Below are 23,188 nucleotides of genomic sequence, written 5' to 3' on the forward strand. Positions count from 1 at the left end.
ACAGGAGAATATACAGGAAAACGAATAAAGATCTGGTCATGACCATTATTAAAACGCAAAAAATCTGGTCATAACGCACAACATTTTCAACATATTTACCATAATAAGAAGTGTTTATATTTAAAAATGAACATTTCACAATAATGTCTGTTTTGTAAAGTATTTTAGTGTAAAGAAGAAAAAGTTTCAGCGGCACATTTTGAATTTTAAAGACTGATTGAAAGGAGAATATTCAAAGCAGGTTCTGTTATGACAATGAGTCACCAAGGTTTGATCAAATTAATCCTGAACTATTGATAGATGGGATGGCTTTGGTGTAATCCTGTGGATGGTTCACATGTTATTGCCAGGGATTATTACACAATAAGTCTATTTTGAAACAGAGCCGGATTTCAATTATTTTCTCTTTGGTCATCAACATTTTTAGCTCACCTGACCTGGAAACGCAAGTGAGCTTTTCTGATTATCTTTGACGTCCATCCGTCTGTCTGTCCGTCCGTCTGTAAATTTTTCACATTTTCATCTTCTCCGGAATTTCAATCAAACTTGGTACAAATAATCCTTGGTGAAGGGGATTTAAGTTTGTTCCAATGAAGATCCATGCCCCTTTGAAAGGAAAGATAATCAAGGAAAGGCAAAAATAGGTCGGGGTCATTTAAAAGTCATCTTCTCTAGAACCACTGGGCCAGAAAAGTTGAAATTTACATGAAAGCTTCCTGACATATAGTAGATTCAAGTTTGTTCAAATCATGGCCCCCGGGGGTCGGATGGGGCCATAATAGGGGATCAAAGTTTTACAAATATATAGGAAAAATCTTCTCAAGAACCACTGAGTCAGAAAAGCTGAGATTTACATGTGTTAAAAGGTTACATTAATCTATTCAAATTAAAACTTTTGATATATGTTTAAGGATGTATTTAACTATCAAAATATGAAAAGAAACCTTTTTTGTCAATTAGTTCCCATCTCCCCAAAAATCTATTTCTACTGGACTAAATGACCTTATCTCCTTATGTTAAAGGTTTATCATCAGAGAAAGAAGTGCAAAGTGGAATTCAACATATCATAGCTGACATTATCTACAGGGATGACAGTGTCATCAGGTTCATTAAGACCTTGTGAGTAGAAGATTCTACACATGCTGTATCTTTTTGACATTATTGAGTCATTCACTTTTGTGATTGGTGTTTGACCATTGTTGTCAGTTGTCTTACAATATGTCGTCCATTGTTCATCATTTGTTGTGCATTTACAATCGAACACGATCAAACTCCTCACTGGAAGTATATGGCTATTTTTAAAGGGACTGATTCACGATTTTCCCCAAAATTTTGTTTTTCATTTTTAATGATCAAAATCTACTGTCTATTCTGTTTGAAATATTTCACATGAAAATTAAAGTTATATATTATCACAGAAGCTCATTTTAGAGAGTTTATTATTTGTTTAGTAAACAAAGATTGCGTTATGCTATTGTTTACAAAATTTTCAAAAGAAATGGATATCGATCTATAAAGTTTATTATACCTTTCACATTTCAAGCATTTTTGGGGTAAAATTTATCATCTAAAAGTTAAAATTTTTGACTATGCGAAATAAAGATGCATTATATTACAAAATTAATATTTCACTTGTTTGTTTGTTTACATAAAAAGACTTGAGTCTTTGTTTACATAACACAGATTTAAGGTTAAAGTATTGCTTTTATTCTGGCATTCAGGTCAAAATTTTGGCTGTCAACATTAAATGAGTTATATTTTTAATGTTTAACATCAAAAATGAAAAAATATTTCTATAAAAAATCGTGAACCAGTCCCTTTAAGGGGCATGGACACAATTTGAAATGAACATTTTCAAATTTTATTTTTCCATTTTTAATGTTTAAAATGCTTAACTAAGGTATTTTTAATGGTCAACAAAAATTGAATGTCAGTTGTTGAGGTACATAGGAGATACAGAGCTTACAAATCTTTGTTATGTAAACGAGGCTTGTGCCCTGTTTTTGTTTACATATAATTTAGATATACCAGTAAAAGTTTGTTTAAAGCAAATTTTTCAATTTGAAAATTAATTCTGAACATATTTAATAGTTTCTAGTGTTAAGCACATCTCATTTTGATTTAAACATGCTATAGCAAATCTATATGTAAACAAAAACATGGCATAATCCTTGTTTACGTAACAAAGAATTGTTAGTGCTGTATCAACAAAAACTGATATTAAAATTTTGGTTCACCATTAGAAATGCGTTAGTTAAGCACTGTAAACAATAAAAATCGAAAAATAAAATTTTCAGCTCAACCGTGTCCATGCCCCTTTAAGGTAAAGGGAACTAAAATTTTATTTTATGGTCACTTCACTCGTAGAGTCTGATCATTAAGGTAAGAATGCATGTAAAAATCTTAATGGCTGAGATTCTAAGCCCCACCCTAAAATTTACCTGGCCTAGCTGAATTGCTGCATGTCAGTCAAGGTGAAAAAGAATGAGGTAAGTTTTGATTGACATAACCACCAAGTGCAACCGTGAATGGTCACCTTGTGTTTTGAAGACAACACCGCCTCTTTGCTATGTGCTGATTTTGATAAAGGTTACTTACTGCTTTGCACCTGTTGGTATGTTGGTTGGTAGACCACATATTGTCCGCTCAATATCTTGAAAACCATTCACTTGATCGTAATAATATATAGTTATGAATAGAAGAGGACCCATAATTTTTTTCAGGTCAAAAGGTCATGCATCAATCTTCTCTCGACATAGGAAGACACTGTCCGCTCAATATCTTGAGAACCCTTTGCTTGACAGACATCAAACTTGATACGCTGGTACATCCCAAGGAGTAAATGACCCCTATTGATTTTGAGGTCACATGGTCAAGGGTCAAATTGGACATTGGAATATACTGTCCATTCAATATCTTGAGAACTCTTTGCTGGACAGACATGAAACTTGGTATACTGGTACATCTTCAGGAGAAGATGACCCCTATTGATTTTGAGGTCACATAATCAAAGGTCAAGGGTCAAACTGGACATAATCCCGTGGGGATCCGGGTTGGAATAGGTCCTCAGTACCCCCTTGCTTGTCGTAAGAGCAGTGATTGGGATAAGCAAATTGCTTAATGTGACAATGGCGCGTTACCAGCTAGTGTCAATGTGACATTTCTAAAATGAATGCGCCAAATTGAAATTTTTATGAGACATTTTAAAATGACAAGTCCGAGAGACCAGTAAATTATAATCTAAACACTAATGACAGACTGTAATACCGTGGATAACTTAAGTTTTATTATTTGTGTTTTGTTAAAGTAAGGATTCTCATCGTGATTGTCCGCATCATCGTCTCCTTCTGTTCCTACAGTGTCTACTTGCCAGTATTGGCTGATCATTTAAGGCGAAAACTAATGTAAGTTTGCCCTTTGTCAGGATTAAGATTTTTTTCCGTGGCATCTCCAGTCCGTGCGCATTAAAATTGCAATTTAACGGTATTAACCAATCAGATAACTTTTTACTGTTTGATTAGTAGTCTGGTCCCCGCCCCCGCCACTCCGTGATCACTTGTTTTGGGTGTGAAAAGGAGTAATCAAGGAGTGGCGGGGGTGGGGACCAGACTATTTGATTAGACACTGAGGAAATCTAAGTCATACTTGCGCTTAAAAGAACGTAAAGTTGTACAATTACTAAAGCATTAACAGCGATAAAGATTTTTGAAGCACTTAATCGATATAGATTAAGTGGGGGATCAGCTCAAAAGTTAAAAAGTTTGGATATATACAAAGTCAGTGGGGAAAAGCTCAAACTAGGTATATCGACGATGTGCGCCACAACGGCGCAGTGTTTCAATATTCTATGCGCCATTCTTTGATTTAATGCGACTATGGCGCAGGGCGCGTGCTTATCCCAATCACTGCATAAGAGGCGACTAAATGGGGCGGTCCTTCGGATGAGACCGTAAAAACCGAGGTCCCGTGTCACAGCAGGTGTGGCACAATAAAGATCCCTCCCTGCTCAATGGCCATTAGCGCCGAGCATAGACCTAAATTTTGCAGCCCTTCACCGGCAGTGGTAAACTGGACATACGAATATACTATCTGCTCAATATCTTGAGAACCCTTTGCTTGACAGACATCAAACTTGGTACAGTGGCACATCTTCAGGAGAAGATGACCCCTATTGATTTTGAGGCCACATGGTCAAAGGTCAAGGGTAAAATTGGACATTGGAATATACTTTCCACTCAATATCTGGAGAACCCTTTGCTTGACAGACATCAAACTTGGTATGCTGGTACATTTTCAGGAGAAGATGATCCCTATTGATTTTGAGGTCACATGGTCTAAGGTCAAGTGTTAAACTGGACATAGTAAAATATTGTCTCCTATATTTTAAGAATTATTTGCTTGATTGACACTAAACATGGTACACTGGTACAGCATAAGGAGTAGATGACCCCTATTGATTTTTAGGTCGCATGGTCAATCCACTCTTGACATAGGAAGATATTGTCTGCTCAATATTTTGAATTGTTTATACTATCAATTAAATGATGCATATGTATAACCCTTTTCAATTTTGCACCATGGGGAGGGGGGCATATATGTTTTACAAACATCTCTTGTTCCCCTTTCCTTCTGCTTGTACCAATGGGTGTTGCGGGAGGAAATTGGTTAATCCCAAAGTCCAATTCAAGTTTGGTTATATTGTAACCCTTTGGAACTAGGTTCTGGCCACAATAAGGGGTCAAAATTTTTCATGGGAATAAAAATTGAAAAAAAAAATCTTTTAGAAATAACAATAGTAGGGCCATGGTAACTCAGATGAGTGATGTGGCCCATGGGCCTCTTGTTTTAAAAAGAATTAGTATATTGTTCATCGAAGAGTTGTTGCATGTTAGTCAGATGATCATTTAGGCTCTTCTTGTTCCTTTATCAAATTGAAAACAAATGAATTAGGACTTCTTTATCACGATTTGCATCAAATAGTGAAGGTACTGTATCATTTCACTCATAGTGGCTCCTGCTCAGTTCATTTGATAGAGGTCAAGGTTAATATTAAAAAGAAGAAAATTTTCTTCTGGATACTGTTTGATGATATTTTGCCTATTGATATGAAATAAATTTAAAGATTTAAACCAAAGAAACAAATATTTGTATGGGCTGTTGCTTAGCAATTGAGGAATGTCATACTTGGCACAAAGTTGTGTATATGACCAATATCAGAAAATTTAAACACCCTTTTTTACGATAAGGATATACAGTTTGGAGGGGTTTGAAAGATGTATCATCTTCATATCATCAATAAAGGTTTTATGATACGCTGATGAGCTTTGGGGTCTATGGGCTGCTAATATTTTGATTTTGACTGTTGTCTTACAATAAACTTCACACTTATATTCATCGCAATTCACCTTTGAATTGGAACGCTTTGGCCGATATAGTATTACGTTGTGTGACGACACAATTGAATCTGTTTGTAATACAATTGCAAAATTCAACAAAACTCTCATTGGTCCATTTGTATTAGTCCGCCCAAATTCCCTTATATGGGAGTAGTCAGCATTTGAAAACATGAAGGCCAGATATGGAAACAAACTTCAAAGTAAGAAAGAGAAAAAGTTGTACTCTTGTGTTGTTGTCTACTAAATTTAATATCAAAAAATTTCGAACATATTTTCCTACTATACTTGTGTCCAAACATACCTTCAAATATTTATTAAAGCCCCATAGGACCCAAAAACTTGCAGCTTTTGAGGATTTCGTTCGTTGACGTAGCCATGTTAGGTAGCCAGTCAATTCGAATCCCGGTTCATTTCCATACTGGCACAATAGCGTCTAGATGTGAACTAATACCCCACAAATGGATCCGGTTTAAGATGGCGCTGGGACAGGTAGCAGCGAAGTGAGCTCCCGTAAAAACGGGGCATGACATCAATTTGACGATATATTAATGATTTATTTTTACATCTGAAATTATACAGCAGCTTCAGAAGTGATGTGCATAATTTCCAACTACCTTTGGTGTTAGGATAGCGATTTTGTAATGAGAAATATTGAGTCAGTGAATAGCCGTAAACAGTACTCACGATCGACAGTGTAGAGTTTGGATTTTTTTTTTCATATGAATACGCTTGACAATTTCGTGAAGAAAATGTCCACTCCGCAAACCAGAGCCAACACCAACACCAAAAATAAAATTGGAGCGGAAAAGACTCCAGAGAAATCAAAAGACGCGATGACAGAGGTTAGTAAAACTTTATCGCTCATACAGAAAGACCTCGCCGACTTGAAAAAAGATCTGAAGAAGACAATTTAGGATCCTTAGTTTCAACAATAGTGAGAAAGATTCTGGATCAGAATAACAAAGAGTTGAAAGAAGAAAGTGATAAGAAATTTCAAGAATTAGAGAAACGTTATAAAAATAAGGTTGAAAAATTGGAGAAAGGAATTGAAATGCTAGAACAAAGAGTGGAGGCTATCGCTGAAAAAATCGTCAATAACAACAAAGGCATACGCGAGATCAAACAAACTCTCCAGAAAACAGAATGTGTGTCCAGAGAAGCCTTGCGTTTGGGAAATTTAAATGAGCAATATTCCAGGAAACATAACTTCAAAATAATGGGCGTCCAAGAAAAAGACCACGAAAATACTTGGAAGGTAGCCCAAGACTTTCTGAAAGCGAACGCGAAAGTTGAGTCAGAGGACTGAGAAATCGTTGCCGCACACAGAATTCCAGGCGTAAAAGGAAAACCTCGACCAATAATTGTTGAAGTGCAAAACACAAACATTAAGGCACGAGTCATGAAGAAATGATCAGAAGTCAAACAAAAAGGGGAAGGGGCTGAAGCTGGTGGATGATGTGACCAAGAAGAACTCTGAACTCATCACGGCTCTCCTTAACCATGAGAATATTGACTCCGCTTGGTATTTTAATGGATCAGTTTTTGCAAAACTGAATGGTAACGGCCGTCGAGTCAAATTCGACATATTTGACGACATCGACAACAAAATCAAACTTTCCAGCAAGTGGAGTGAATTATCCAGAATTTTCTTAAACCTTCAGTCTCAGGTCCCATATTACATTTCCCTCATGAACTTCTGGTGTTATGTCTCAGTTTTGACGCGTTGTGCCATTTACAAGACTAGATATCAAAACTCGTTTATCAATGCTAAGTTTTTCATTTTGTTTATTTTGTGCCGGTGAGTGTGAAAATGTGATTCAGCATGACTGCGATGTATGTGTTATTAGTTATTTTGCTTTGAGGTTGCTTTATTTATCAACTACATTATTGATTAATGAATGATGCTATAAGTATTGCTACGGTGAACTGTCAAGGACTAGCAACACCCCAGAAACGGCAAGAAAAAAGGGTATTCTATTCTACGTTTACAGGATACACACTTCATTTATGAATTACAGCCATATATAGAAGCACAATGGGGTTTTAAATGTGTTTTCAGCTCTTTTAGATCCAATTCTCGTGGCGTAAGTATTCTTTTTAATAACAATTTTGAATTTAAAATTCATAAGGAAAAGGGAGATTGTGAAGGAAATCTAGTGGCTTTAGATTTGACTGTGGAGGACAATAGATTAACGCTTATCAATGTCTATGGGCCTAATAGCGACCGTCCTGACTTTTATGAAAGAGTTCGTGAAATCTTTCTGGAATTTGATAATGATTTCTTTATATTATGTGGTGATCTAAATATTGCGCTTAACCCCAAGATTGATACACACAACTATAAAAGTATTAATAATCCAAAGGCTAGAGAAAAATTGTTAGCAATTATGGAGGATTTGCAAATTATTGACTACTACAGAGTTTTGAACCCAGAAAGAAATGTATACACATGGAGGAAAAAAAATCCTTGCATACAAAGTTGTCTTGACTATATTCTTATTTCGGAAGGGTTGTCTAATTTGGTAGAAAATTTCATGATCAAACCAGGATATCGTTCTGATCACTCTATTGTTGTTTTAGAATTAAAATTCAGCTCTTTTAAAAAGGGTTGTGGTTTATGGAAATTTAATAACAGTTTATTGCATGATAAAACATACGTAGATAAAGTTAAACAAACTATTCTGAGTATTAAGTTTCAATATCTTCAAAATCCTACATCCAATGGTAATGATTACAATTATATTGATAGTATCGATGATAGTGCATTTCTTGAAGTTCTCCTTATGGAAATACGGGGAGTAACCATTTCATACTCATCATATAAGAAAAAGAATAGAGACCAACTTGAGAAATCCCTAGTTGAAGAAATTGAAAGGTTGGAATCAGAAAACAGAAGTGATACTGATGTTTTTGAAGAGAAAAAACTCTCTCTTGAGAAATGAAAAAATGCAAGGTCATTTAATAAGGTCACGTGCTAGATGGGTGGAAGAGGGTGAAAAACCAACAAAATATTTTGTAACTTAGAATCACGCAACTACATTAATAAAGTTATTAAAAGGGTAGATATTGAAGGACAATGTACTGTTTATGATCAGTTTGAAATTTTAAACAAAGTTCAAACCTTTTATAAAAATCTATATGCAAATAGAGACTCGAAACTTATTATACCCCCCGCAACAAGTTGTGTGTGTGTGTGTGTGTGGGGGGGGGGGGGGGGTATACTGGAATCAGGTTGTCCGTCTGTCTGTCCGTCCGTCTGTAGACGCAATGGTTTCCGGGCTCTAAAGCATTATCCTTTCCACCTACCGTCACCATATCATATATATGGACTACCCATGGGATGAAGATGTTCCCTATCGATTTTGGGGTCAAAAGGTCAAAGGTCAAGCGCACTGGACATCGAAGTAGCAATATGGTTTCCGGGCTCTAAAGCGTTATCCTTTCCACCTACAGTCACCATATCATACATATGGACTATCCATGGGATGAAGATGTTCCCTATCGATTTTGGGGTCAAAAGGTCAAAGGTCACACGCACTGGACATCGAAGTAGCAATATGGTTTCCGGGCTCTAAAGCGTTATCCTTTCCACCTACAGTCACCATATCAAACATATGGACTACCCATGGGATGAAGATGTTCCCTATTGATTTTTGGGTCAAAAGGTCAAAGGTCAAGCACACTGGACATCGAAGTAGCAATATGGTTTCCGGGCTCTAAAGCGTTATCCTTTCCACCTACAGTCACCATATCATACATATGGACTACCCATGGGATGAAGATGTTCCCTATTGATTTTGGGGTCAAAAGGTCAAAGGTCACGTGCACTGGACATCTAAGTAGCAATATGGTTCAGTTTGTCATGCCATTTGTTTTTTACACTCAGAAAAGAGGTAGTTTATACCTATTACCAACACCCTTTGGGAGATTAGGGTAAGCGGGGGGTATTCTTAGTGAGCATTGCTCACAGTACCTCTTGTTGACTTCGATCTTAATGATATCATTGATCATTCTGAAATTAAAAAACTTGATGAAAAATCAATAAACGCCCTTGAAAATGATATTGTAGAGAGTGAAGTTTTCCATGTCCTAAAAAATATGAAAAATAATAAATCACTAGGTAGCGATGGTTTCACTGCTGAGTTTTTTAAATTCTTTTGGAAAGACTTAAAATGTTATATTGTAAGAGCAATCAATTGTATTTTTAAAAACAAAGAACTGCCAATTTTCGCAAAGACTTGGTATTATTACATGTATACCCAAAGGTGATAAACCTAGACAATATTTAAAAAACTGGTGTCCAATAACTCTGTTGAATGTCTTATATAAACTAATATTTGAATGTTTAAGCAACAGGATGAAATCTTCATTAGATGTAATTATTTCAGATACTTAGTCTGGTTTTATGAAAGGTAGATATATAGGTGAAAACACAAGATTTATTTATGATTTAATGTCTTATACTGAATCCAACAACATACCAGGTCTCCTAGTGCTAGTTGATTTTGAAAAAGCATTTGATTCAGTATCATGGTGTTTTATGTATAAAGTATTGAATTACTTTGGTTTTGGGAAAAGATTTGTTGAATGGATTAAAATTTTGAACACAAACTTCAAAGCATCAGTTCTACAATATGGGCATTTATCTGACCAAGTTCATATTCAAAGAGGTTGTAGACAGGGAGATCCCATTGCTCCGTACTTGTTTCTTCTTTGTGCTGAGATCCTTGCCATCCTTGTGAAGCAAAATAAAGACATAAAAGGTATCACCATCTCTCAAAGAGAGCATAAAATTTCTCAATATGCCGACGATACTTCGCTTGCCCTTTACGGTTCACCGACATCATTGTTTGCAGCTCTAGATACTTTAGATTTCTTTTCAAAATTATCTGGGTTGAATATAAACAGTTCTAAAACAATTTTTTTTTGGATTGGATCTAAAAAAAATCAAACCAAGTCTTTCACCATCCAAGATGGAAGCTAGATTGGGGATCAACAAGTTTTTCTTTACTTGGTATTCAATACTCAGTAGATTTAGAATCTATCACTGAAGTAAATTATGACATAGTTCTTCCAAAGATCAAGTCTATGATTCAACAATGGAAACGAAGAATTTTGACCCCCACTGGTCGAGTCACTGTTGTAAAAACTCTTATTTTACCTAAATTTAACCATATATTCATTTCTCTTCCTACTCCCAATACAGAAAAAATTTCTTTGTTGTGTAAAGACATTTTTGAATTTATATGGAAATCTAAAGTGTGACAAGGTAAAAAGATCTGTAGTTACCCAGGACCATCTCTCTGAGGGTTTAAAGATGGTGAACATTGATAACTTTATCAAACCACTTAAATGTTCTTGGATGAAAAGACTGGTAACTACTAATGATAAACCTTGGTTAGATATATTTTTTGCCATTAATGGAAATGCTGTTGTGAAAAACCTTTTGGATTTTGGAGATTTATATATTTCAAATGTTCTAATGAACAAAAATAATATTTTTTGGAATGATGTTTTTAGCTCATGGCAGCATGTTATGAAGAAAATAGATCAAGATAAGAATATGAAAAATAAAACTTTCACTATTCCAGTATGGTATAATTCAAACATAAACATTGGTGGTAAATGTATTTTTATAAAGAATTGGTACCAACTAGGTGTTAAAATTGTTGGAGATTTTTTGTCTGATGATTATACTTTCTTATCAAAATCTATGTTTGAACAGAAGTTTCATATCCCTGATATAGATGTGATGCAATATAATAGTGTTATTGTGCTCTGTCAAAATGCTTCAAGATTTTGAAAATTGAGAGGACCTGTATGTGGAAATTTGTCTTCCTTATTTACCATTTTATTTTGAAAATATTCTGCCAAATGTCAGATGTACAAATATTATTTATAATTGTATAAACACAAATGAGGTAACTCCTACTTCAATACCAAAGTGGAATGTAGAGTTATCTTCCCATGGTGTCAATGATATATGCATAAAGGATGTTTTCAAAGTTTGTTTCAAAACTACATCAGATTCCTCTGTACAGTGGCTACAGTATCGACTTCTTCACAGAATTCTTCCTGTTGGCTGCTATCTCAAAAAAATTCAAATCAAAACATCAGATGTTTGTAACTTGTGTAAAACAGAAACAAACTATTCAACATATGTTTGTGAGTTGTAATGAGGTATTGGATCTTTGGAGAGCTTTAAGTTTGCATATTTACAGGACTACTTCAAAAAAGATTGGTTTTAATTTTAAAAATATAATTTTAGGAGAATTACCACTTACTAAAGACGACATGAAAATTAACTTTATTATTTTGTATACTAAACAGTATATTTTCAATACCTCATTACAAGGTAAAACACTAAACATTTTAGGTCTTTTGAACCATTTGAAAATAAAATACAGTATTGAAAGGTGTATATCTATTTACAATTCCAATCAATTATTTTTTGAAAAACAACGGAATTTGTGGAACAATATATTTGAACCCACTCAGAATAGTATATTTTTTATTGCATTTCTTGTATAAATTTTTTATTAAGGTCTTCCGTAACAACGGAAGACCTTCTACTGATTGTGCTGGTTAAGATTATTCTTATTATTCTTTTTTTTTCTTTTTCCTAGATGCTAACTTTGAAGCTTCATATCTCGCTCATTTCTGCATGGATTTTGCTCAAATTTTCAGGGTTTATAAACTTGACAGAACAATTTTAAAATCATATACTACATTTAAGAAATTCCCTTTTGTTCACGAGTTATTCCCCTTTGAATGAAATTTTAGGGGCTTTGGTTTCCAGACAAAGGCTCTGAGACTGTATAAGCTTGAGCAGAAAATGCATTGAAAATGAAAAGTAGGAGCATTGTAGTTGTGCACATCGTTTTTTGTTTTTTGATTACAGCGTTCGAAATGGTGGTTGACAGGGTTAAAAAATTAGGACGCCTAAAGGAGCAAAAAATTACACATATTTTCCTTTGTATCTTTTAAACTAAAAATATTTTGTTAAGATGTGTAGAACAAAAGTTGTGCAAAATGTTAAGAGCTTTCTTTTGATATCCCTAAAAAGGGGCTAGCCCCTTAAATTAGGGATCTGGGGATCTTCAAAGTTTTCGCTTTATAACGCAAAAACGTTAAATTTTTCAATATGGCTTTCGCTGGAAAAGTTGTTCTTTAACATCTTATTGATCTCATAAACGTAATATTTTGCTCGAGTATTGTGTTACATGTATATATGAGTAAAAAGCTTGACCCGCAAACAGGTAACCGTATCATTAGGTAGGTGAAGGGGGGAAAATATGCGTATAACTTAAATAAACTTGCTTTAATTGATAAATGTGACTTCATGAAATGCTAATATTCTTTTAAAATAAGGTTTTAACGTGATCTATGGTTCCTTTAAAAATCATCTATCGACAACTTTTTTTTTTTTTTATTATTTAGTAGCTTTAATATAAACAATCGTTCCAAAGAAAAAAAGAGGAAAAAGTTATCTCTTTTACGATTGTTATTAAAACAACGTTAAATTTAATTGAAGAAACAAACCTTTAAGCATAGAATAACTCAGTCATTAACTACACGCATCTTACATACTCCGCGGGGTTTGTTTTTGTTTACAATTACATAACCGCCTCGAGAAACCATCGCGTGTGAACCAGGGCATGTACACAAAGTAAACATTGTCGTCCTAAATATAACACAGAATGTTATGTTTTTGATCATATTGGATTTTTCGAATAATTCAGTCTTTCCGGGGATGTATATACTTGTTTATACGTCCCTGGTCTTACGTTTGATTTGTTTTAAATTCAAAACTCTAGCATGATGAACTGCTCGTCTAGATGTACGCTTGGCCACATCATACTCTGCTCTTGTGCCATTTCCGGACTTCCAGGCCTTGTAAGCTAACCTTTTTGCTGTGATGGTCTGTTCCACAAGGTTTGTCTACCACCAAGTTTCTTGTCGCCATCGGTGGGATCGTGTTATGCCACACACCCTCTCAGTTGTCTTCAGTAAACCTGTTTTGATGTTAGTCCAGATTTCCTCGGTAGTGGCTTCGGCTCCCATTGCTGAGGCCGATACATGCGATTCAAATGTTTCCTGGAAGTATCTGCAAGTTGCATGATCCTTTAGTTTCCAGACTTTCAGGCGAGGTGTGAACTTGTGCTTGACTTTGGTTGGCATGTCAATCAATATGTTACAAACTAGGAACTGATGCTGTAGAGCAACTTCCTCACCAAGGATTACCTTCACATCTGTGACAAGTTTGCACATGTTCCTACGAAACAGGATGAAGTCAATCTGTAGCTGCGCCTCCAGACTTGTATGTCACTAGGTGGCTGTCACGTTACTTGAAGCAAGTGTTGCCGACAACGAGATCAAAAGCCAGTGCATACTCCAAGATCTTCTCACCTTCTATGTCAGGATCTGACCTGCCATACCCTAGACCACCATGCACCTCTCTGAATCCGGTGCCAGTACTACCAACATGGCCATTCCAATCTCCGCATGGAATAAGGAAGTCTGATGCCGGGATCTTGACAGTCACTGCACGCAGTTGGTCGTAAAACTGATCCTTTTGCACATCATTGAGGCCGCTTTGAGGTGCATAGACTGACAAAATGCTGAGCACACGCTGGCTGACCACAAGCTTCACTAGGATGATCCTGTCAGAGACACGCTGCACCTCAAATACCTTCTCAATCCACTCCTCAGCCAAGAACACCCCCACCCCAGCCGTATCGTTGTCATTTCCAGACCAGAAGAGCTTGTACTTCGAATCCTTCCCCTTGATTGTGCGACACTGTCCACCTCGGTATCTGGTTTCCTGAACACAACCAACATCAATTCTTCGGCGAGAGAGTGTTTCCACCACCTTGTATACTCTTCCTCTCAGGGTGTTCACATTGAGAGAGCACACTCTAAACCTCTTCAGGCGCTTGCTGGATTTGCCGCAATGGCCCGACCCTGCCCCCCACACCTGAGAGGGGGCCAAGCTGGAGACGTTACCGACAGATCTCTGAAGTCTATCAGCACCGCCTATCATTGATTCTGTAGATGTATCATATGTGCCATAGAAGGTTTGGAACGTGTTTTTTTCACGGAATCGCCTGTCCTGGCTGCCATTCCAACTCAAATCTTTACGGCACCTTGAGTTTCCGCCCTTCCCATATTTGTGCGAAGTGCCTTGTCGTTGTCCTCTAAGCGAAGGATCCTCCGTCAAGCCACAGTAGCTACAGACACCAGATCATCAGTCCGTCGATGACTGCTGCAATGCGGCTTTCATTAGTTTGGGCCGGTCTCCATCTCTGCCACACGAGTGTTAAGGACCATAATGGGCTTATGTAGCATTTTCGTTAATCAAGAGCTTTACAAAAACTTTTAATTTTTTAATTTCTATTAATTATTCGTGTTGATAATAAATGAAGAGCGAATACATAACTTACAACCAATTTTATGAATAGATACCAATAGCAAAAGAGTTCGAATTGACCGGCTACCTAACATGGCTACGTCAACAAACGAAATCATTTGATGCTGCGAGTTTTTGGGTCGTGTGTGGCTTTAATGAATATTTGAAGGTATGTTTGGATACAAGTATAGTAGGAAAATATGTTGAGAATTTTTTTATATTAAATTTTTGAGACAGCAACACAAGAATTGCACCGATATCAGGCCTTAACCGTACGCAGCTTTTGGTGCCCCGTAAATCAAAGGTTTTTATAAGAGGTGTAGCTCTCTGTTCCGTCACAATATTTTTTTCAGAGAGCTACAGTTTTCCAGCTAGTAATTTTCTAGTCCGTCCATCTTAACCGCTCGAGAAAGTGGGCGGGCTGTAATCGGCCAATAAAAACTCTTGTTGTATTACATCAAACATGTCATTCAAACTGTTCAATCGTCTCATTCAATTGTGTCATCACACAACGCAATACTAAATCGGGTAAAGTGTTCTAATTCAAAGGTGAATTGCGATAATGGATGTGTAATTTGTTTTTCCAAATTTTTTTCAAATGAATCTTTTTCAGGTTTAAGGCAAATGGGATAATGATTGAAGCAACCAAATTTGTAGCCTCTAAAAGGTGTAGTGCTAAAACAATGGAAAAAGTGGAAAAGGCACAAGTATCCAGTTACAAGTTTGAAAATTACTTTGATTTCAAGAGTTCTTCCAAGAATATCAGACCACATCAGGTAATTATAAAAGTTGTCATAAGCTAATCTCATATCCCTCCATTAAGATACTCACCTTAGTCATCAGTATAGACACTTTTGAGGTCATTTAAGTTGTAAAAACACATCTTGTTTATACTGTTGCTGAATATTAGAATTTAGCTTAGATATTCAGAACAGGATTTTTAAAAAAGTTTTCATAGCCCTTGGGAGTAGTGATACTTTTAGCTAGTACTCAGGTGACTGATAAGGCATGTGGGCCTCTTGTTAAATAATTTTCTCCCTGTTTTCTTTTACATTCAAATGTTTTCAAGCATGTAGTTAATGGGAAAGTTAATAACTTCTAAAACTAATTCAGCTGCAATAAAGTAATTCTTTACACTTAAAAAAAAAAAAAGAATAACAGGTGAACATCTAACCATACAGCTTTAAAGATTGATTAGATTTGAATTTCACCAATTTTATTTAGTTAGTTAATCATTTTTGGCCTTACACAATGTAGTTTGATAACATCTATTGAGACAACGTAATTCTGTGTTGTTTTGAAAGTTAGAGTTTATGTCACAGTTGTTTGACATGCAGTATATCTGAAAACAATATACAGGTAAACTTCAGTATTTCGAACACAGATATGTCGAATACCATGGATGTCTCGAAGTGAGTCGACGGCCCTGGCCAATTTTACTATATTCATGATTTTAAAAAAACGTGGTATCTGGAACACTGAAATCTGGAATACCTGGCTTATCTTGAAGTAGATTTACGGTCCTAAGTGCTAAAAACACATGCGTTATCTGGAAGCTCAAGAAGTTTCTTGCTCCATTGAATTCACACCTGAAGTACACAATCATCTGGTCATGCTAATTTTACGGTCTGTTGGACCTTTCTGTTAGGTCTAGCATGGGCTTCACAGGACCATTGTTGATAATCACGTTTTATTAGTCCCAAGCTGTTGATTTGGTAGCTTTATGTAATTATGGAGGCTGGGTGTTTGGAGGTGATAATGATATGCACACTTACACCTAAGATGACGCGATAATTAAACAAGCAGCTTGGGGACAATTACTGAAATAGAACTTTTGTCGTCATACACGTTTACACATGCTAGTAAACACGGAACACATCAAAGTGATATGGAAATCAAGAAATTAAACAAAGACTTTTTTTTTTAGTATAAATGTTAGCACCAAAATTCAAAATCTTCAGTACAAATGACTACTTTGGACCGTGAATCCCAGTGAACTAATGCTTTTTCTATTGAATTGTCTGACATTTTATCAGATGTAGTGCTTAGAAGACTATACATGTACTCATTTTGAACAGTAGCTTTATTCATCATTATACTTCCCGCAACAAAGTTGTGGGGTGTTGGGGTGTTGTTATACGGGAATCAGGTTGTCCGTCTGTCTGTAGATGCAATTGTTTCCGGCCTCTAAAGCGTTATCCTTTCCACCTACAGTCACCATATCATACATATGGACTACCCATGGGATGAAGATGTTCCCTTTTGAATTTGGGATCAAAAGGTCAAAGGTTAAGCGCACTGAACATCGAAGTGCCAATATGGTTTCCGGGTCCTTTCCACCTACAGTCACCATATCATACATATGGACTACCCATGGGAGGAAGATGTTCCCTATCGAATTTATCTCTTATCCATTTCTCCCTAGAGAAGAGATTACCCAAGGTTTTGTCATGCCCTTTCTATTTTACACTCAGGAAAGAGGTAATTTATACCTATTAACAACACCCTTTGGGAGATTGGGGTAAGTGGCGGGTATTCTTAGTGAGCATTCCTCACAGTACTGCTTGTTCATTATAACTGTAGTGCTTTTCTTTACGTTTATTTTTAATAACAATTTCAATAAATTGCTGTAGAACGATATTTTCCGTCGTTGTCATTGTTACAGTGATTGATTTATCATTTAAAAAGTGTAACACAAATCCGCGGCTTTCAAATACTGAACTGAACGTGATAACGGTGATTATTGCTTTGTAAAACGACCGAAATTCGTAAAATGTAAGTGTAGCAGTATCAAATATACAAAATACAGGTAAATGCAAACGAAAAATAACCCTAACTTCGAACTAAAACTTATACTACTTATTAGGTGTGTTTATTTACCTGTCAAATAAAACATGCACCATAAGCATTACACAATATTGGTGTAAAATTCAATAACTTTGATTTCTTGAAACCTCGGATATCTCGGAAGATTTTCTTCAGTCCTAAGAAATTTGAGACATCGAAGTTTACCTGTTTATGTTCTAAATCCCTCCCTTCCCATTTCATTAAATAGTTGATTAAATTTTTCCCAATTTCCCCAAATATGTTTCCCAAAATAGGCTGATAAATCCCTATAAAGCAATAATGTGCTGATTTTTTCATCACAGGTCCTGGCACTCAACAGAGGAGAGGAACAGAAAGTATTAACAGTGAAGTATATAATCCCTGAAAATCTCAGTCACAAATTCAAAGACTTTGTGGAAAGGAAGTACATTAGACCAAATTGTAGAGGTTCCATTAGAAATTTGATAAAGAGTGCTATAGAGGATTGCTGGAGCAGACTTGTACAGCCACAGATGATCAGACACACCAGGTGAAGTACTGGGAAAGCCTGGGCATCTCTCTAAGCATACGAAGGCAAATTAATGTTATGTACATGTAGCTGCAGATTGGTAGCTCTGTGGGAAAATATTGGGTTAGACCAGCTCTCTGGGTGTGTCCCAATATTTTCCCAGCTCTCTGGGTGTGTCCTGATATTTTCCCAGCTTTCTGGGTGTGTCCCGATATTTTCCCAGCTCTCTGGGTGTCCCGATAGTTTTCCAGCTCTCTGGGTGTCCCGATAGTTTTCCAGCTCTCTGGGTGTGTCCTGATATTTTCCCAGCTTTCTGAGTGTGTCCCGATATTTTCCCAGCTTTCTGGGTGTGTCCCGATATTTTCCCAGCTTTCTGGGTGTGTCCCGATATTTTCTAAGCTCTCTGGGTGTGTCCCAATATTTTCTAAGCTCTCTGGGTGTGTCCCAATATTTTCATTGAGATATAGTTTGTAGCTCTTGATATTTCTAGTTTACAAAAAACTTTTCCTGGTTCATAAATGAAAATAGTCCACAATTCAGTAGTTTTGTGAGCTTTTATACGAAACATGATGTCTAAATGAGCTGTCATAAAAGTTTTGCACTTTGGTTGAAATCCTCCCATTACTTCATGAATATTGATAATTGAATATTTCATTTGGCCATGATTCATATTCTAATATATGATATTATATTGCAGGTCAGAGCTGACTAAATTTTCTCAGAAATCTTCTATTGATGTATTTTCTTCCAACCTACGAAACCTGCTTCTGTCAGCCCCTGTAAAAGGCCACAGCATCTTAGGAATAGACCCTGGGTTCAAACATGGCTGCAAGTGCGCAGTTATATCACATACAGGTGTGTCCACATGTTTGTTTGCCCTCAAAATAAATAATGTTTATATGGGTCACTGTCTAAACACTGTTTGTTAATCTTATTCCTTTAAAGGGACATGGACACGGTTTGAGATGAAAATTTTCAATTTTTGTTTTTCCATTTTTAATGTTTAGAATGCATCAATAAGGTATTGCTAATGGTTAGCAAAAATTTGAATGTCAGTTGTCGCGCTATATGGGAGATACAGAGCTCACAATTCTTTGTTATGTAAGCAAGGCTCGTGCCATGTGTTTGTTTATATAGGTTAAATATACTTGTAAAAGTTTCGTTTAAAGCAGATTTTTCAAATATTAATTACAAGCTAATTTTGAACACAATTAAATAGTTTCTAATGTTTGAAACATCTTATTTTGTTTTAAACGTGATATTTTCTATTGAGCAATCTACATGTAAACAAAAACATGGCATGTCTTCTCAAGAACTACTGGACCAGAAAAGTTTACATTCCTGACATAGTACAGATTCAAGTTTGTAAAAGTCATAGCCCCTGGGGGTAGGTAGGGGACACAATAGGGATCAAAGTTTTACATCTGAGTATATCGGGAAAATCTTTAATTATGGACCAAGGTTACTCAGGTGAGTGATGTTGCCCATGGTTACGGCTGAAATGATATGCCCCATACACGATACGATACATATTGCAATACTTATGCCACGATTCAATACGATACAATTTACAGAAGAAACTAATAATAACATTGTAGAAAAAGATCAATCACAAGATTCAAAATGTCTCCAAATTGCCAAACGGTAAGATGCCTGTTGGCTCTGTATACTGATAAAGTTCATTATTATTTACGTCGGACTCCAGGCAAACAACAGTCTGAACGTTATTCGACGTTATAAATATTTTTTCCCTCATGCAGGTAAAATAATAAGTACAGACTGAGCCTGATGTATTTCACTGAACCCGTTTGTAATAAACATATTGAACCGAAAATCGAGGCAATGAATCGAACATTGAATCGAGTGTTTATATTGAACAGTATCGATATTTCGGTGAATCGTTTCAGCCCTACCCATTGGCCTGTTAAATCTATGACGTAGTCAATGTCTCTTGAACTATTTAAGGTAACATATTTAAATTTTTTATATAGATTCTTTATGGCAAGACCTTGATATACTTTGGCGTTTGACATTTACCTAGAAATTTCAGTCACTTTTAATGAAAATCTTACCTATCTATAAATATCTTTTGAACTATTTAAGAATTCTGTATGTAGATTTCTTATGGAAAGGTCTTCATATCAGCATGTTCTATGACCTTGTCTTATTCCTTCAGTTCATGGGCACTTGGATTGTCTTATTCCTTCAGATTCTTTAGAGAAATCTGCTATTGACAAGGTTTTATAATTCAGGATAGGTGCAGATGTGAATGAATTATGTTATATCACTATTTGCTTACTGTTGGGCTACTGATAGTATTTCTAAACTTTTAAGTATTATCTTTGTGTAAGTGATGTGACTGTGATGAGCTTATTAGTGTCTTTTTATTTCCCCAGGTCAAGTACTTCACACAGATGTAGTCTACCTAAACTTTTCTTTAGAGATGAAAAGAAAATTGCAAGAAGCAATAGGAAAATACAGGTATGTTTTCTGGTTTCCTGTGCAGATACAGTAAAACTGTTACAGTAAATGCACGGTGTCCCAGCAGATCCTTTGTATGAGAAATTCTTTTATACAATTTTAATATAACAAATCTGGAATAAGAACAGCAGTTTGTAATTGAAAGCATAGATTAAATCTTTTAAATATTGGTTTTAGACTACAGTGTGCAAAACTAACTTTTCAATCCTGTAGACATTTTATTTTCTGTAGACCACAATAAATTGCTATAGACAGAAATAAAAACACATGAAAACCAATTGCTGAAGATGCAAGATACACTGTGAAAAACCTTGCAAATATTACAAACATTGAATTGTCAGCTGTTTTCAGCATTCTAAAGGAACAGTTAAAGCTTCGGAGAGTTTGCGCTCGGTTGGTCCCCCTCATCTCCTTACAGAAGAGGTCCCGTTGGAATAGGTCTTCAGTACCCCTTGCTTGTTGTAAGAGGCAACTAAATGGGATGGTCCTTTGGATGAGACCAAAAAAAACCGAGGTCCCATTTTACAGCAGGTGTGGCACAAAAAAGAAATAAAAACACCCCCGCCACACCCTTTCACCAGCAATGGTGACGTCTCCATATGAGTGAAAGATTCTAGAGTGGGACGTTAAACAATATGCACTCAACCAACCTTACAGAGAGCAAAGAGGCCACACAGCTCCTTGAAGAATGAGATCACTACTGGTAACAAAACTTGGATTTTTTTAACTCAACACAACAACGAGGTATGGATCAGTGAAACTGACCAAGAGCACATGATTGATTGAATGTATCTTGTTTAACGTCACTCTCGAGAATTTTTCACTCGACATATGGAGAGGTCACCAAGACCCATGAAGGGCTTCAAATTTAGACCTATACTCGGCTCTTACAGCCATTGAGCAGTGAGGGTTCTTTAGCGTGCCACACCTACTGTGACACGGGACATCCATTTCTAAGGTCATCTCCAAGGACCCGTGACATTCATACCTGATGCCGAGCATTTGGCGATGGAATTGTCACTACCTGTTTTAACGACTTAAGTCTGATGCAGCCAGGATTTGAACCCCGGCCTTCTGCATGTGGGGTGAACGCTCTAACCTTTAGACCACCGGAGCGGTAGTAGAGCACATAAAGATTAAAGCAAAAGGATATGTCGAGTTGATTTTGTTCCATTCCCGTCTTTTTTTTTTTTTTTTTTTAGCTCACCTGAGCTGAAAGCTCGAGTGAGCTTTTCTGATCGCTTATTGTCTTTCATATGTCCGTCTGTCTGTAAACTTTTCACAGTACAGCAGTAATTAATTGATTATCCAATTATTTGATCACGCTTTACCGTAGGGATGACATGAGCAGTGAGCACTCCCGAGTATTAAATAGCTTAGGCAGTGAGTATCTCGTAACTTCATTTCTATTACAGGTATCCAATTTATAGGTACAATATCCATGCTGAAGATAACAAAGAAAAAAAAATTTCTGTTTAATACGGTGTATTTAACATGGAGTTACCGGAGATAAAGATTTTTAAGATCTACGTTCAGAAAATATACACATCAGAGAGAAACAACTCTTGTTAAAGGCATTGAATTGACGAGCAGAAAATAGGCATTGAATTGACGAGCAGAAAATAGGCATTGAATTGACGAGCAGAAAAAAGGCATTGAATTGACGAGCAGAAAATAGGCATAGAATTGATGAAGAATTCAATCCAACTTATAAGGTCATTAATGTGAAATTCTTAAAATATTCTCTGAAAAATGGGACCATGATGTATATGCAAGTATACAGTGCTCTCTCGATATATTGCCAACTTTTGTTCAAGACCAATTTTGGCAATAAAGCGGGGATGGCAATATAATGCATTCTCCGTTACAGATGATTTACTGAGCAGTCAAAAGAAATTCATATCTGTAAATTTATTTGGGCTCCATTCTTCTACCATTTGGAAGTAACTCTGTTAAGGTCTTACCTCTAGTATCGTCATGGTGAACTACAAATAAAGTCCATTTATCAGCTATAATCAACGGTCAAATTAGTCTAATTATCTTATTATATCAAACATTTCGTTGAAAATTGTAAGCTATTCTAGGGTATTTGCAAAATAGTTATATAGTGTTTTATCTTATGGACACTTTCATTTAAGTTTTTAGAACACATCTAGTTTTATACTGTTGCTGAATATTAGAATTCAGCTTAGATATTCAGAACAGGAAAATTATTCTAGATTTCATAGCCCCTGGGACTATTGATACCTATAACTAATACTTAGGTGAAGAATTAAGGTCTGTGGGCCTCTTTTTAAATTACAAGCATGACATTTCATAACATTGCAATGATTTAATGAGGTGGTTGTATTGTAATAACAGGTGCATTTTTGCAGATGCAAATACGTATCTTTAGGGAATGGAACAGCTTGCAGGGAGGCTGAAAAAATCGTTGCAGAAGTTATAATCGGAACAACAACGAAGTACTGGTTGGTAATTGGTCAAATATGTTAGTTTTGGTTCTGTTGTGCGACTTCTCTTGAATGTTACGTAAGATGACTCTCGTCAGCACTTAATTTTGAACTGAAA

At 36.1% G+C, this 23,188-nt stretch overlaps 1 protein-coding gene across 1 annotated transcript in view; it reads left to right on the forward strand.

The window, feature by feature from the left end:
- LOC125649362 (S1 RNA-binding domain-containing protein 1-like) overlaps window positions 1–23,188 on the forward strand; it is a 60,861-nt gene that overhangs the window by 5,920 nt on the left and 31,753 nt on the right. Inside the window, exons 4-9 of the mRNA XM_056139298.1 lie at window positions 1,023–1,119; window positions 15,419–15,581; window positions 17,955–18,160; window positions 18,837–18,994; window positions 20,536–20,620; window positions 22,996–23,088. Of these exons, the coding sequence (XP_055995273.1) occupies window positions 1,023–1,119; window positions 15,419–15,581; window positions 17,955–18,160; window positions 18,837–18,994; window positions 20,536–20,620; window positions 22,996–23,088 (802 nt within the window). The remainder of the gene's footprint in view (window positions 1–1,022; window positions 1,120–15,418; window positions 15,582–17,954; window positions 18,161–18,836; window positions 18,995–20,535; window positions 20,621–22,995; window positions 23,089–23,188) is intronic.

The sequence above is a fragment of the Ostrea edulis genome, chromosome 5, assembly GCF_947568905.1.
Source record: "Ostrea edulis chromosome 5, xbOstEdul1.1, whole genome shotgun sequence".
NCBI classification, from domain to species: Eukaryota; Metazoa; Mollusca; class Bivalvia; order Ostreida; family Ostreidae; genus Ostrea; species Ostrea edulis.